This window comes from Hemitrygon akajei, chromosome 19, assembly GCF_048418815.1.
Source record: "Hemitrygon akajei chromosome 19, sHemAka1.3, whole genome shotgun sequence".
Lineage (NCBI taxonomy): Eukaryota > Metazoa > Chordata > Chondrichthyes > Myliobatiformes > Dasyatidae > Hemitrygon > Hemitrygon akajei.
The window spans coordinates 30,810,755-30,828,298 of NC_133142.1; the positions used below are offsets into that span (position 1 = coordinate 30,810,755).

At 40.3% G+C, this 17,544-nt stretch overlaps 1 protein-coding gene across 6 annotated transcripts in view; it reads left to right on the forward strand.

Annotated features, from left to right (window-relative positions):
• slc25a26 (solute carrier family 25 member 26) overlaps positions 1–17,544 on the forward strand; it is a 237,138-nt gene that overhangs the window by 188,471 nt on the left and 31,123 nt on the right. For all 6 annotated transcript variants that reach the window (XR_012102146.1, XM_073072340.1, XM_073072338.1 and 3 more), the window contains one exon: positions 2,162–2,231. Coding sequence is in view for 5 of the 6 variants with exons in the window: in XM_073072340.1 (XP_072928441.1) it covers positions 2,162–2,231 (70 nt within the window). In the remaining variant the exon portion in view is untranslated. The remainder of the gene's footprint in view (positions 1–2,161; positions 2,232–17,544) is intronic.

Below are 17,544 nucleotides of genomic sequence, written 5' to 3' on the forward strand. Positions count from 1 at the left end.
AAAGGCAGCACCCTTTATAAAAAAAAAACTAATTATTTCATGCTGTTCCTGCACTTCATTGTGGGCCTCAGTACAACCACACATTATTTTTGGCACAGAGCTAAAGTGATACTGCCACCCAGTCAGAGCATGGTTTATGGAATGGGATACCCCTAAAACACCTGTTCAGTTTTAAAGCACAGTCTCCAAAGTGTATGAAGGTACTCCCTTCTGGCATGGGGAGAAAACATAAGAAATATAAGCAGGATTAGACTAATTATCTCCTGCTGCACCTTTCAGTAGAATCGTGGCTGATCCTTTTGGAGACCCACACTACTTATTCTTGCCAATGGCCCTGGAGTTAGTGAGAATCCTTTTTGATGTTCTTTCAAAATGTTTATTACAACATTCCTACTAATGTATTGACATTAGCATTGCGAGAGCAGCACTCTCATTATATCGAATGCCTACACAGTAATCACCCATACCAGCATTGGCCCTGATTTATAGCTATGCTTACAGCCTTACTGTGTGCAATGGCAGACTGGATTAATAGCAATGTATGACTTTGTTGTCCACATACAACATCCATTGAAGGGTTTATTTGGCAGAAGCTTTCTTGCAAACACATGTGTTCAATTTTTATGTGAAGTTATTTCTCTTGTGTTTCATTTAATATGAAGCGACACACTCTAAATCTTGTTGGGAAAGGAAGAATGGATTGATTCATATAGTTGATATAGTTTCTTTCTCAGGTAATACTTAATTTATTTTTAGGTATAGTGAGGAAGTTTCTCTTTTACTTTTCTGTTCCGCATGAAGGGAATTTAATGTGTACATGAATGTATATTTCGGGTAATATGGTCAACCTGTTCAATCATATGTTCATTTAAGTGGCACATCACATTGAATTTCTAAATGCCACAGCAAGGAAATGTCATTAGTACCTTAACACATGCATATCATCTCTTGAAAATGAATCAGTAAATATCTCTTAAGATTTATATTTTGAATTGCTCAGTAATAGTTCTTACAATTTCAGGTCACCATTTTGAGCAATAGTTCACACACAGTTGTTTGGTGGTCTATGTCAGAGAGATTTGTTCAATTCTGTCTGTACACTGGGTTAATTGTGAGTATTGAGCCACTCACCTTCCTATCCCATACTTGAAAAGCCAATACTGTAAGAATGGTTTAGACATCGTCACCTTTGAATCTGACGAATGCTGTGTACTATTCTCACCATTCTGGATGGTCGTCCATCTTCTCTCCATTTACAGTGCAGTCCAAACACACCCATGATCTGCTACTTTCTAACCTTGGTATTTTTCTTTCTCCCTTCCATTCATCAAAGTTCATTCAAATCTTAAGACAACATGTTTTTATGTGTTGCCCTGACAATTTATAGTTCTCCGGGCTTTGTTCATTTCCCATTCCACTGCTGATGGGTCCAGTAACTGATTGCTGGCAATTAAGAATCAATGTTGGCGCAACCCTTTCCTTGCCACCCAGTCTCTCCTGTTCACCTCACACCGACCCTCCCTTTGCCCTCTCTTCTCTTATCTTCTCCTAAAACTACATAATTGAGTTTACCAAGCCGACTGCATCCTGCCTGTCATAAGACAATCACCCCCTCCTAAACAGCCCACTGCCTCATCCAGTTTGCCAGCCACAAGCAGTCCAAGCCTAATCATCAATTCAAACTACAGTATACCCTGACCTCTTTTTATTTGCATCTCCTCATAAACTGAGTATAATTATCATCATAGAGAATGTGATTCAAAAGTAACTCATGGGAGGAGGACAAAATTAATGCTTTAACAATGTTACTGCAGCCACTGTGTACCATTATGTTTTGAAGATTCACAGATGTCTGCATATTGCAAAAACAAATTGCAATTGGAAATAGTCCACTGGAACAGTTACAAGTCTTTAGCCACACCTCCTGCATCTTTAAGTTTGACCTTTGATTGATACACTTGCACTTCTCAACTATTTTCTCAAGATGCCTGTGTGTTAAAATACATCTTTTCTTGGGAAGCTGCATGTGTACATCATGAAAAGCACAGAAATAGCTACACGCTTTGTGAAATAAGTTCTCATCATTTCAGCAAACCCAAGGGCTTTCAAATGTTCTGTAATAAAACTAAAATTGTTGTTTTCTTTTTTTTCCCATTTGCAGGCCCTGTGGTCATGGAAGCAAGATCATGCGGTTGATTCTTGGCAGTCAGCAGTTTGTGGAGCATTTGCAGGTGCAGAGGATTACATAATATACTGAAAGGGCGGGGAGAGGGAAACCTGCCAAAAAACAAGTTAACTAAAACGTTCTTCTAGAATTCAAGTGGTCGTGTAGAAATATTATTGAGAGTTGGGCAGGTCCACAAAACAGCAAAGATTCAAGTGAAGGTGCTCAGTTGAAGGACAAGCAATTTGTATTTAACAAACAATTTGTACTTGACAAATTTGAGTTGTGGGAAAATAGAAGCTGTCAGTCAGGTTTCTGAGTTTGTTAAAAGAATATTGGCATATCTCACATTGAGAAGAGAGAGAAAGGGAGATCGACCGACCTTTGCTGGGTCTTCAGCTGTGCAGCTGTCTGCTCCAAACTGGTCTTTAGGGCTTTAAAGTCATATTACTAAGGACCCGTGATTAACAGTTCATGTGACAGGTTTGACAGAAGTGTAGATTAATTAGGGTGAGGAACACTGAGGGTGCCACTGCGTGGATTTTGCATGAGGGGTGAAGATAAGTCATTTGTGCAGAGCACGGCTACAGGACACAGGCACCTGGGCTATCCTCAGGCACGATGTAAAATGGAATTATTTGGGACTGTGCTACTGTTGAATCCTTAGCAAAGCCTTTTTCTTGTTCCTCTGCTTCAAATTTTCTCCTGAGATCTTTGCTTGCAATTAGTTTTTTTTAAAAGTTAACTGGTACAGCAGGAATCTATTATTCTGTTTAATGTAGTTTGGAATTGTAAACCCAGCCAAACCAGCCCATTGCATTTGACCAGCTACAGGTTTGGATTGATACTATTCTAATGTACATGGCTACTTGATTGAGACAATTTACACTTGTCCCTTTGACGGCTTCAGGTTACTAATGGCCTCTTAATTTTTCCCACCTTTTTAGTCAAGTAAAGGAAAATAAAAATAATGCAAAATTTTACAAACAAGAGACTGATTGACTACACTGACTGATGTCCTCATTCCTATGCCTGCCTTTTCATTAGCTACATAGAACAGTCCACTTTCCATGCATAGAAACATAGAAACATAGAAAATAGGTGCAGGAGTAGGCCATTCGGCCCTTCGAGCCTGCACCTCCATTCAGTATGATCATGGCTGATCATCCAACTCAGAACCCTGTACCTGCTTTCTCTCCATACCCCCTGATCCCTTTAGCCACAAGGGCCATATCTAACTTCCTCTTAAATATAGCCAATGAACCGGCCTCAACTGTTTCCTGTGGCAGAGAATTCCACAGATTCACCACTCTCTGTGTGAAGAAGTTTTTCCTCATCTCGGTCCTAAGAGGCTTCCCCTTTATCCTTAAACTGTGACCCCTTGTTCTGGACTTCCCCAACGTTGGAAACAATCTTCCTGCATCTAGCCTGTCCAATCCCTTTAGAATTTTATACGTTTCAATAAGATCCCCCCTCAATCTTCTAAATTCCAGTGAGTATAAGCCTAGTCGATCCAGTCTTTCTTCATATGAAAGTCCTGTCATCCCAGGAATCAATCTGGTGAACCTTCTCTGTACTCCTTCTATGGCAAGAATGTCTTTCCTCAGATTAGGGGACCAAAACTGCACACAATATTCTAGGTGCGATCTCACCAAGGTCTCTACAACTGCAGTAGAACCTCCCTGCTCCTGTACTCAAATCCTTTTGCTATGAATGCCAACATACCATTTGCCTTTTTTACCGCCTGCTGTACCTGCATGCCCACCTTCAATGACTGGTGTACAATGACACCCAGGTCTCGTTGCATCTCCCCTTTTCCTAATCGGCCACCGTTCAGATAATAATCTGTTTTCCTGTTCTTGCAACCAAAGTGGATAACCTCACATTTATCCACATTAAATTGCATCTGCCATGAATTTGCCCACTCACCTAAGCTATCCAAGTCACCCTGCATCCTCTTAGCATCCTCCTCACAGCTAACACCGCCGCCCAGCTTCGTGTCATCCGCAAACTTGGAGATGCTGCATTTAATTCCCTCGTCTAAATCATTAATATATATTGTAAACAACTGGGATCCCAGCACTGAACCTTGCGGTACCCCACTAGTCACTGCCTGCCAATCTGAAAAGGTCCCGTTTACTCCCACTCTTTGCTTCCTGTCTGCCAACCAGTTCTCTATCCACATCAATACCATACCCCCAATACCGTGTGCTTTAAGTTTGCACACTAATCTCCTGTAGGGGACCTTGTCAAAAGCCTTCTGAAAATCTAAATATACCACATCCACTGGCTCTCCCCTATCCACTCTACTAGATAGATAGATAGATAGATACTTTATTCATCCCCATGGGGAAATTCAACTTTTTTTTCCAATGTCCCATACACTTGTTGTATCAAAACTAATTACATACAATACTTAACTCAGTAAAAAATATGATATGCATCTAAATCACTATCTCAAAAAGCATTAATAATAGCTTTTAAAAAGTTCTTAAGTCCTGGCGGTTGAATTGTAAAGCCTAATGGCATTGGGGAGTATTGACCTCTTCATCCTGTCTGAGGAGCATTGCATCGATAGTAACCTGTCGCTGAAACTGCTTCTCTGTCTCTGGATGGTGCTATGTAGAGGATGTTCAGAGTTTTCCATAATTGACCGTAGCCTACTCAGCGCCCTTCGCTCAGCTACCGATGTTAAACTCTCCAGTACTTCGCCCACGACAGAGCCCGCCTTCCTTACCAGCTTATTAAGACGTGAGGCGTCCCTCTTCTTAATGCTTCCTCCCCAACACGCCACCACAAAGAAGAGGGCGCTCTCCACAACTGACCTATAGAACATCTTCAGCATCTCACTACAGACATTGAATGACGCCAACCTTCTAAGGAAGTACAGTCGACTCTGTGCCTTCCTGCACAAGGCATCTGTGTTGGCAGTCCAGTCTAGCTTCTCGTCTAACTGTACTCCCAGATACTTGTAGGTCTTAACCTGCTCCACACATTCTCCATTAATGATCACTGGCTCCATATGAGGCCTAGATCTCCTAAAGTCCACCACCATCTCCTTGGTCTTGGTGATATTGAGACGCAGGTAGTTTGAGTTGCACCATATCACAAAGTCCTGTATCAGTTTCCTATACTCCTCCTCCTGTCCATTCCTGACACACCCCACTATGGCCGTGTCATCAGCGAACTTCTGCAGGACTCCGAGTTATATTGGAAGTCTGATGTGTACAGGGTGAACAGGACATCTTCAAAAAATTTTATAAGATTCGTCAGACATGATTTTCCTTTCACAAATCCATGCTGACTTTGTCCGATGATTTCACCTCTTTCCAAATGTGCTGTTATCACATCTTTGATAACCGACTCTAGCATTTTCCCCACCACCGCTGTCAGACTAACTGGTCTATAATTCCCCGGTTTCTCTCTCCCTCCTTTTTTAAAAAGTGGGGTTACATTAGCCACCCTCCAATCCTCAGGAACTAATCCAGAATCGAAGGAGTTTTGAAAAATTATCACTAATGCATCCACTATTTCTTGGGCTACTTCCTTAAGCACTCTGGGATGCAGACCATCTGGCCCTGGGGATTTATCTGCCTTTAATCCCTTCAATTTACCTAACACCACTTCCCTACTAACATGTATTTCCCTCAGTTCCTCCATCTCACTAGACCCTCGGTCCCTTACTATTTCCGGAAGATTAGTTATGTCCTCCTTGGTGAAGACAGAACCAAAGTAGTTATTCAATTGGTCTGCCATGTCTTTGTTCCCTATGATCAATTCACCTGTTTCTGACTGTAAAGGACCTACATTTGTCTTGACCAATCTTTTTCTTTTCACATATCTATAAAAGCTTTTACAGTCAGTTTTTATGTTCCCTGCCAGCTTTCTCTCATAATCTTTTTTCCCTTTCCTAATTAAGCCCTTTGTCCTCCTCTGCTGGTCTCTGAATTTCTCCCAGTCCTCAGGTGTGCGGCTTTTTTTTGCTAATTTATATGTTTCTTCTTTGGACTTGATACTATCCCTAATTTCCCTTGTCAGCCACGGGTGCACTACCTTCCCTGGTTTATTCTTTTGCCAAACTGGGATGAACAATTGTTGTAGTTCATCCATGCGATCTTTAAATGCTTGCCATTGCATATCCACCGTCAACCCTTGAAGTATCATTTGCCAGTCTACCTTAGCTAATTCACGTCTCATACCTTCAAAGTTTCCCTTCTTTAAGTTCAGAACCTTTGTTTCTGAATTAACTATGTCACTCTCCATCTTAATGAAGAATTCCACCATATTATGGTCACTCTTACCCAAGGGGCCTCGCACGACAAGATTGCTAACTAACCCTTCCTCATTGCTCAATACCCAATCTAGAATGGCCTGCTCTCTAGTTGGTTCCTCGAGATGTTGGTTCAGAAAACCATCCTGCATACATTCCAAGAAATCCTCTTCCTCAGCACTCTTACCAATTTGGTTCACCCGATCTATATGTAGATTGAAGTCACCCATTATAGCTGCTGTTCCTTTATTGCACGCATTTCTAATTTCCTGTTTAATGCCATCCCCAACCTCACTACTACTGTTAGGTGGCCTGTACACAACTCCCACCAGCGTTATCTGCCCCTTAGTGTTATGCAGCTCTACCCATATCGATTCCACATCCTCCAGGCTAATGTCCTTCCTTTCTATTGCGTTAATCTCCTCTCTAACCAGCAATGCTACCCCACCTCCTTTTCTTTCCTGTCTATCCCTCCTGAATATTGAATATCCCTGGATGTTGAGCTCCCATCCTTGGTCACCCTGGAGCCATGTTTCTGTGATCCCAACTATATCATATTCATTAATAACTATCTGGTAATGCTTCACTGGTAATGCTCCCCCAACACTTTCCTTTCTATAGTACATTGACGACTACATTGGTGCTGCTTCATGCCCCATGCTGAGCTTGTCAATTTCATCAACTTTTCCTCCAACTTCCACCCTGCCCTCAAATGCACGTGATCCTTTCTGACATCCACCTACCTCTGTCTCCATCTCTGGAGACAAACTGTCCACCGACATCTTCTATAAACCTATGGATTCCCATGGTTATCTTGACTGTATCACTTCTCACCCTGTCTCCCAGAAAATACTACTTCCTTTTCTCAGTTCCTTTATTGTCACCACATCTGTTCCCAGGATGAGGCTTTCCTGTCTAGAACATCAGAGGTGTCCTCCTCCTTCAATGAATGGGGTTTCCCTTCTTCCACCATTGCTGCTGCCCTCATCTACATCTCCTCCATTTCCCAGACATCCGCACTCATCCATCATGCCACTGCCTTAACAAGGATAGAGTTTCTCTTGTCCTCACCTACCACCCATGTCCCTCCACATCCAACAGATCATTCTCCACTACTTCCACCATCTTCAATATGATCCTACTAGCAAACCATCCTTTATCTCCCTCTAATTCTCAACTTTCCACATAGATCTGTGATTCCCTTGTCCATTTGTCCCTCTCCACTCATCTCTCACCGGGTACGTATCCCTGCAAGCAATAGAAATGCTGCATTTGCCCATCTACCTCCTTCTTCACCTCCATTCAGGCTTCAAACAGCCCTTCCAGATGAGGTAACACTTCACCTGAGAATCTGTTGGGGTTGTCTTTTGTACCTAGTGCTCCTGTTGCAGCCTCCTCTACATTGGTGAGATCGGACAGAAATCGGGGTGGGGTGGGGGGGCTACTTTGTCGAGCACCCTTGCTCCATCCGTCAACAGTGAAATTTCCCGGTGGCCAACCATTTTAATTCCTATCCCCATTCCTATTCTGACATGTCAGTCTGTGGCCCCCTCTTTTGCCACAGCAAGGCCACTCTCAGCGTGGAGCAGCAACACTCCAAATTCCATCTACATAGCTAGCCTCCAACATCAAAGCATGAGTTATCTTTACAGTAAAGAAAAAATTCCTGCCCCTTCTTCCTTCTTCTATTCCCCACACCTCCCCACCCCCTGGTGTCCTTTCTTCTTCCCTTTCTCTCATGGTCCACTTTTCTAACAGATCCAGCTATCCAGCTCTTTACCTTTCCCACCCACCTGGCTTTACCCGTCACCTTCTAGCAAGTCCTCCTTCCCCTCCTCCTACTTTTTTGTTCTGGCATCTTACCCCTTCCTTTCCAGTCCTAAAGAAGGGTCTAGGCCTAAAATGCTATATGCTTATTCATTTCCATAGGTGCTTTAGTTTCTCCAGTGTTTTGTGTGTATTGCTCTGAATTTCCAGCATCTGCAGCATCCCTTGTGTCCTCATTAGCTGTTCCTTTGTCATTTTCTCAGTCAATTGCCCAGAACCACTGGAACTGATCAACACTTGTTTCCATGACTACTCCAGTTCTATTATTTTGTGTACTTTACCAGCTATTTATTATTCATTGTTCTCAGTATTGAAGTTCTTCAAATGTTTGAATATTTAGTTGATGTCAACTTTGTCAGTTTGCTTAAAATTCTTGAAGCGTCAAATGTGGATTGCCTTGTAGTTTACTTGAATCCAAAAGGAAGAAGTTTGCAATGTGGCAGGTTATTGTTTCTGATTTATTGCATAGGATTCTGTGACGTATTTTAAAAATAGTCTTGTGCATTTCATTTAACGTTTCTCTCAAAAGTTCATGATTTTCATTACTTACTCCTCATCGCTTGATATCTTGCACCTCTGAATTACATGTTTTAATTTTAGTGTACAGTCTGCTGATCATGAGATGCGAATTGGAAATAGGTTTATTGGGATTATTTACTGGTGGATGGCAATCGAAATTGTTTTCAACAGTCACTGGAAAGGTTTTATGTTTTTCTTCTCCCAAAAGAATTTTTTTATTACTCGCGCTCAATCATGAAAGAAATGACACCACAAATAGTGTCTTTTCCAATATTTTTATTAGTTTCTACATAGAAGAATACAGAGTACATGCAAGTGTATATAAAATGTCAGAAAAGATATTGAAAAAAACCACCAGTTACATTATATCTGTTCATAATAACAATTACATTACCCCGTATTCATATAAGTTAATCAATAGTTATATTAAACTATACTAATTTATTACAAAAGAAAAAAAAATCTACCAAGACCGAAGCTGTTCATTAAGGAGAAAAGAAGGTAAATACCTTCTTATATAATAAAAATTAATAATAGCCAACATCTGAGTTTAAACAATGAATTGAAGGTTTTGAAAATAATTCAGAAAAGGTCTCCACAATGTTTGAAAGTCTTGACGAGAATCAGAAATTGAACAACGAATCTTCTCTAAATCTAAACATGACATAACATCGCATAACCATTGAGCATGAGTAGGAGGAAGAACATCTTTCCATTTAAACAAAAGTGTCCTCCTAGCTGTAAGAGAGCTAAAGGCCAAAATATGTAAATGAGATGCCTTCAACTTAATATCTTGTCCTGCAACAATACCAAAAAGGGCTGTCTGAGGGTTAGAAGTAAACCATTTTTGCACGATGATGTCCCCAGTGAAAGACTTAGCTACTGGTCTGAAATCAAATATATTTGATTTAAAATAATTGTGCATATCCAGTAACAAGCATCCACTAACACACAGTAGGGTTCCATACAAAGCACAGAGTCTGTTTTAATGTACATTAACGTGGTACTTCTGTGTCAATATTCAACTAATGTGCATAATTCATAAAGGTTGCTTTGCCAGTTAACTTTAATGTTTGACCTCTTGAGGAACTGTGTACATAATTCAGTAAAGAACAAATTTTGTTTCATGTCTCGTACACTGAAGATTTTTAAGGCCATGATCAGATGCAGCACTTGTAAATCACATTTTAATATTATGTGAGATAATATTGGCAATTGGGCTGTAGTAAAGCACAGACTTCAACATATGATAGTTCACTACTTATTGATTTAGTATTCATTTAGAGCATAGATATTAAACAGGCAGGTGTTGGATCAGATTTACAGTTGTCATACTGTCTTTGTAAAATGCAACAGTTCCAATGTTTCCCTTCAACTCATTAGAAAATATTAAGTTCTAAATAACATTTCACTTATAGCAGGCTGTCTTTTGTAATTACCTCATTGTTAACTCAAATAGAAATAAAACGTGTTACAAGACATTAAGATCATAGCTCCAGGTGGGAGATGACCCATTTGACTGTGCACAATTTGATTCATTCCACCATTTAAACAAATAACTGGGGACTCTTATTTATCTTATGTTGGTAGGTGGTTGTTCCTTGGGATAACGGAGCACCTGGCATTTCAATGAAAAATTAATGAATATCCTAGATTGCTGTCACTTAGTATAGTTTGTGGGCTAATCGATGAAACGCTGAAGGCAGAGGGTGCCCGTTTGAAAACCCCTACATGTCAGCCCTGTGCCCCTCCCAACCTCGAGCAAATGCTCATGACCCATTGGCATGAAGAATATTAACATCTTATCCTGTGTTTTTTTTATTTTGGTTTTTCTTTATGATCAGTTTAAGTAGTTCAGAGTCTCCTGTTGCTTGAGCACTGCCAGAAGAGAAAATAATTGTACAAGCCAGTGGCATCAGCTTATGGTTAAGCCATTTGGTGGTGTCAGCATGAGGTGATATACAGAATGTAACTTTACGTAGTAACCTTCAGTTGACACGAATGTTTAGGTCACCATAGGAGGCTTCACTGCGGAAGGATTTTGAAAAGCTGAAGGGAAGCATTGGGACAGTTGCATTTTACAAAGACAGTATGACATCTGTAAATCTGATCCACAGTACAGCTGATTAATCCTGCCTGTTTAACATCTGTGCTCTAAATGAACACTAAATCATTAAGTAGTGAATTATCAAATGTAAGTCTGTGCCTGTCAGCATCACAATTGCCAATATTATCTCACAGAATATTAAAATGTGATTTTCAAGTGCTGCACCTGATCTTCAGTATAAGAGGCATGAGACTAAATCTGATTTTAATGAATTACGTACACAGTTCCTCAAGGGGCAGCTTGACATTTTTTCCAAAGATTGTTGTGGCTTTTGTTAACAAAATTATCCAGCAATAGCTTTATCTGTTATTGGTGCAATTTTTCTGCACTTCCCTGCTGTTTAAATATATTGATTTTCCTGGTGTGGTGTTAATTTGGAGTTTAAGATAAAAGTAAATAAGCAGTGTGAAAATCTGATGCCACCTCTGAACCCAGCTAGATAACCCCTCCCCCCATCTCACCAACGAATTTTCATCACTTCGTGTTGGAAAGCAGAATATCATCTCAAACACAGCTGTTGTGTTAAGAGTCAATATATAGCAGATTAGCCCTTAGTGGTGTAGAATGACACATCCAATAGAACCTTTATATGTGACATTTCTGTAAAAGTTAGTCAAATAAAGAAAATAGGGCTCTACTCTGAATTTCCTCTATATTCTCCCAATCTTCCTTCTGTTACTTTTTCCATTATTTCTTGTGCTTTCTGCTCTTCATTATGCATTCCTTTATGACTTCAGAGAAACAAAAAAATAATTTGATATGCAGCATTTGTAAAGAGGAAGATGAAACAATCACCCCCCCTGCTTTCCCATTAACAGTTCTATTATTTCATTTTCGTCGGTGATGTTTGGTACAGGATTAAGAGGAGTATCCATGTATGACAATAATCTTTTATGGTAAAATTATTACTGGCCATGATGACAGGTAAATAATCTCTTCTGCAGTGTCAACAAGACACTGGTTTCGACTTCAGAAGAACTCGTCTCACTCACACCCTTCTTTACATTGGCAGCATTGCAAGCTAGCAGTTCCAAACTCCTGGGAGAGCACATCTTGCACAGCCTCTCATAGTCCCAGAACATATCATAGACAATCATTAAAGCTTACTAATGCCTCTACTTTTGAAGGAGGATGAAAAGAGCTGGACTACGTATATCTACAGATTATTCACATTATTCTACAGATGCACAGTGGAGAGCATCCTAAGAAGATGCATCACTGTATGATATGGAAACTGCAGGCAGGAATGTTCTACAACGGGTAGCCAACACTGTCCAATGCGTCACTGGAACCAGCTTACCCACCATCAAAGTTCAAAGTATATTTATTATCAAAGTACGTATATGTCACCAAACATAACCCTGAGATTCATTTTCTTGTGCGGATACTCAATAAATCTATTATAGAATAACAACCGTAGTAGAATCAATGAAAGACTGCACTGACTTGGGTGTTCAACCTGTGTGCAACAGACAACAAATGGTGCAAATAGAAAAAGAAAGAAAGAAAGAAATAATAAATATTGAGAACCTGAAATGAAGAGTCCTTGAAAGTGAGTCCATAGGTTATTAAATCATTTCAATGATGGGACAAATCAAGTTGTAAGGTTATCCCTTTGGATTCAAGAGCCTGGTGGTTGAGAGGTCATTACGGTTACTGAACCTGGTTTTGTGAGCTCTGAGACTCCTGAACTTACTTGCTAATGGCAGCAGTGCGAAGAGGGCATGAGCTGGGTGGTGGAGGTCTCTGACAATGGATGCTACTTTCCTGCGATAACTCTCACTGTAGATGTACTCACTGGTGGGGAGGGCTTTACCATGGTGAACTGGGCCATATCTACTACTTTTTGTAGATTTTTCCATTCAGGGCATTGGTATTTCCATACCAAACTGTGATGCAGCCAGACAATCCACTCTCCATCACAAAGTTTGTCAAAGTTTTAGATGCCATGCTGAATCTTTGCTAATTCCTGAGGAAGTAGAGGCACTGCCACACTTTCTTTGTTACTGCACTTGCGTGCTGGGCCCAGGACAGACCTTCGAAATGCTATCACCAAGGAATTTAAGCTCGCTGACCCTCTCCACATCTGATCCTCCGATGAGGACTGGCTCATGGACCTCTGGCTTCCTTCTCCTCAAGTCAATAATCAGCTCCTCGGTCTTGCTGACAATGACTAAGAGGGTGTTGATGTGGCACCACTCAGCCAGATTTTCAACCTCCCTCCTTTATGCTGCTTTGGCCTACAACAGAACACATAGACAGAAAGGTGCTGGAAAGGGGCCAGTAACATCATGAAGGATCCCTGCTGATGGGTTGTTTATTCCATTCCCATCAGGGAGAAGGCTACGGAGCATCCATGCCAGGACTACCAGACTCAAAAGCTGTTACTTTCCCCAAACAATAATGTTCATCTACATCTCCACCCAGTAACCAACCCCTCCACACCCCCAACCACCACTACTTCATAATTTCCTGTCAGTCACCTTGCATACAGACACTCCTGTTCCCAGCATCATTTATGGACATAAATCGAGTATATGTTTTTTCAAGTATTTATATTTATTGGGTGTTTTTTCATTATTATTGTGTTCCTGATCTTAATTGTGTGTTTTTGTGTGTTGTATCAGATCTGTAGTATCTCATTATTTCATTCTCCTTTACACTTCTGAAAATTTCATTAAACAATCTTAAATCTTAAAGAAATTACCACCTGATATCTGCTGTGTTATTCACCAATGTAAGATGAGAGTTGTGGTAAAATCAAGATGAATATTTAAACTACTTATTAATTTTGCCAATATTAATTGGCAGTGCAACTAAAAGTGTTTGACTCATTTGTTTTATCATCAATTAATATCAGAGTGTTTGATACAAAAAAAACTTTGAAACAGCTTAGAGTATAAAACATTGGTTAGACTGCCCTCAGAGTATTGCTATCTGGTCAGTGCAGTACAGGAATGATGTCTTTAAGATAGCAGATGAGAGATTCACTATGATGTTGCCTGAAATAGACGCCTGTAGTATAAGAGAATCTATAAAGGTGACCTTTTAGAGGTTTGTAAAATTGAGGGGAATAAAAAGTAAGAAGGGAGAAGTTTAATAAAGATCTAAGGGTAATTTTTTACACAGGAGGTAGTGAATATTTGGAAGCCAAAGGAGGTGGAGGTGAATTACAACATTAAAAAATATAGACAGGAGAGTTGTTTTAAGGCCAGATTTAGAATTTTGACATTCTTCCTATGACTACACAACCAGAATTGCACACAATACTCCAGCTGTAGTCTCATCAATGTCTTAGATAGTTGTAACATGACAACTTAGCATAATGTCCCGAACAATGAAGGCTAGCGTGTCATATCGCTTCTTCAGCACTTGGTCTACCTGTGTCATTTTCAAGGAATGTTACTTACTTACTACCACTCATTACACCACTGTCGTTTAAGACAAGAATGAAGGTCCTCCATCTCTGCTGGTGTTCAGGACTTTCTATCGGTTTTCAGTACTGTCATTAATGCAAATCTTGAGTGGTGACTCAGGAATACCATTACGCTGAGATGTAGAAAGATTCTACATTACTGTTTCCATAATAATTTTGTTTTACCAGTCATGGTTGTTAGCTCTGAGCTGAACCCCTGAACCTGGAGAACTAGTAGACCACTCTTAGTTCTACCCTTTAACCTTTTTGGCAGGGAGACCCTACCAAGAGCTAAAAGCATAAAACCATCCTCGGGTCTTATCATAATAAAGATGCAAATATTTCTGCCAGAGCCCAGTAATTTCTTCCTTGCTTTCATAGAATGTCCTGGGATACATTTAATCTGGCTCCAGGAATCTATCCACTTTTATGTGTTTTAAAACCACCAGCACCTTCTATTTTGTAGTGTGGACAAGTTTCAAGACACTCTCTTCACTATTTTCCTCCCTGAATTATCTAGCTTCCTTATCTGCTTCACATTAAATACAAATAAGAAATATTCAATTAAGTCTTTCTCTGTGTATTTTACTCTACACATGAAGCTCTATTCTCAAGTCAAGTCAACTTTTATTGTCATTTCGACCATAACTGCTGGTACAGTGCAGAGTAAAAATGAGACAACATTTTTCAGGACCATGGTTTACATGACACAGTACAAAAATTAGACTGAACTACGTAATTAAAAAAACACAGAGAAAACTATACTAGACTACAGACCTACACTGGACTGCATAAAGTGCACAAAAACAGTACCGGCATTACAATAAATAATAAACAGGACAGTAGGGCAAGGTGTCAGTCCAGGCTTCAGGTATTGAGGAGTCTGATAGCTTGGGGGAAGAAACTTATATAGTCTGGTCATAAAAGCCCAAATGCTTCGGAGCCTTTTCCCAGATGGCAGGAGGGAGAAGAGATTATATGATGGGTGCATGGGGTCCTTCATAATGCTGTTTCCTTTGTGGATGCAGCGTGTAGTGTAAATAGTCTCCCTAATTTCTCTTTTACCTTTCATATATTATTGGAATCCCTTTGGGTTCTCCATTACCTTATCTGCCAAAGCAATCTCATGTGCTCTTTCACGAGGAAATCTGTAGATGCTGGAAATTCAAGCTACACACACAAAGTGCTGGTGGAATGTAGCAGGCCAGGCAGCATCTATAGGAAGAAGCACTGTCGGTGTTTCGGGCTGAGACCCTTCATCAGGACTAACTGAAAGAAAAGATAGTAAGAGATTTGTAAGTAGGAGGGAGAGGGGGGAATCCAAAATGATAGGGGAAGACAGGAGGGGGTGGGGTGAAGCTAAGAGCTGGAAAGGTGATTGGCAAAAGGGATACAGAGCTAGAGAAGGGAAAAGATCATGGGACGGGAAGCCTAGGGAGAAAGAAAGGGGGAGGGGAGCACCATCGGGAGATGGAGATCAGGCAATGAGTAATGGGCAGAGAGAGGGGAAAAAAGGAAGGGGGTGCTCTTTCTGCCCTTCTGATTTCTCTTTTGTATGCTCCTACATCCCTTTTCCATCTCAAGGGATTTGCTTGATCCCATCTGCCTACACCTGATATTTGCCAACTTTGACCTTCGTTCTAAGAGAAACATGTTGTTCCTGAACTCCCCTGTCTCATTTTTAAAAGGCCCTTTTCCTGTTTAAACTTTTGACATCAAAATTAGCTTTGCCCTAGTTTCAGAATTTAACTTGTGGATCAGTCCTGTTCTTGCCCATGACTATTTTAATACCAAGAGTAATGGCACTGGTCCCAACGTGCTCCCCCATTGACACTGCAGTTATTTGTCCTGACTCATTTCCCAATAGGAGGTCTAGTATTAGCTCCTCTCTGATGCGGCCGTCTGCAAACGTTTGTTTATGTTACTTGTGAAACTTTCCTAGGTGTACTTAACAAGTTCCACACACCCAAACCCTTAAGACTATGCAATCTGAATCATTTTTGAGTTACTATCATAACCTTATTATTTTTACAATCTCTCTACATGTTTGCTCTTCTAATTCCCACTGACTATGGGGGGAGGCGCCTATAGTACAATCCCATCAAAATAATCACTCCTTATTTCTGAGTTCCACCCCTATAGCCTCACTAGACAATTTCCAATGAAACTCAAAGTAATCAATTCAATAGTTAAAACAGAAAGAGACTGCTCCCTATCTGCATTGCCTTTATTTTTAAGACCTTTTGTCACTTCCTCTGAAATTTGCCAGTGTTATAATTTGCCACCATTTCTCAATGAATTCACTCGTGAAAATGCTGAAATTCAACACTTAACCACCTTGAACCTTTTAACCCAATGAGAAGAGGTTGTTCTGGTGTTTTGGCTATTGAATAGCAAGTTTTAACATACAAAATATTTGTGATTTCCATTAACTGCTCTCCCAACCCAACAACCATGACAGAATGACAAAAAAACACACTCAGTGAGGTCATTATTTCTTGATCAATAGAAATGAGTGTTATGGCAATGGATGATTATGATCTGGAGGCACTGAATCAAGTGAAGAATAGAAAATAGCAAGTTTACATCAGGGGGAAAAGTATAAGCAGCATTCGCACTGGATCTTGATATGCAATTATATTGGTTGTCTTCTTTTTGTTCCCTTTTGTTGTGTCCTAACTACTTAAAAAACATAGTAATGCACCAGTAAAGTTGTTTTATTGTTTTCTTGGATTTCTTGATTTAATGATTTAATATAAAGTTTTAGTTCACACATATTTCTCTTTTATCACTGCCCTCTTTAACCTTTCCACTCCACTGAGCTAACTTTATTAGCTGCTCTTGGATTTTGCTTGGTGCCAGGTGGGTGGGTGGGTGGTGGGGGAGGTGACATAACTTGGAGCTCATAGGCAGGTGTGGAGTTAGCAGAAAAGCCCAAAGGGTACACTTAAATTTAGATACTAGTACTTCAATCAGAGCTCCTTCTAGCTCTCAGCACCTGTCGTTTATGCATAAAACAAATCATAATGATCATGCCAGAGTACATGGAAATTACCCAGAGGGTTAAATTTGATAGCCCCTGGAAATGGACAGAGGGATCATGGTGTAAGGTTAACCCATGACTGTTCAGTAGGATAAAACATCACTTCATATTGACTGCTCATTTTCATAATTTCAATATCCCACAGTATTTATTAGATGAACACTGCAACAGGAGACAATTATGTAAGTGGCTGGGACTA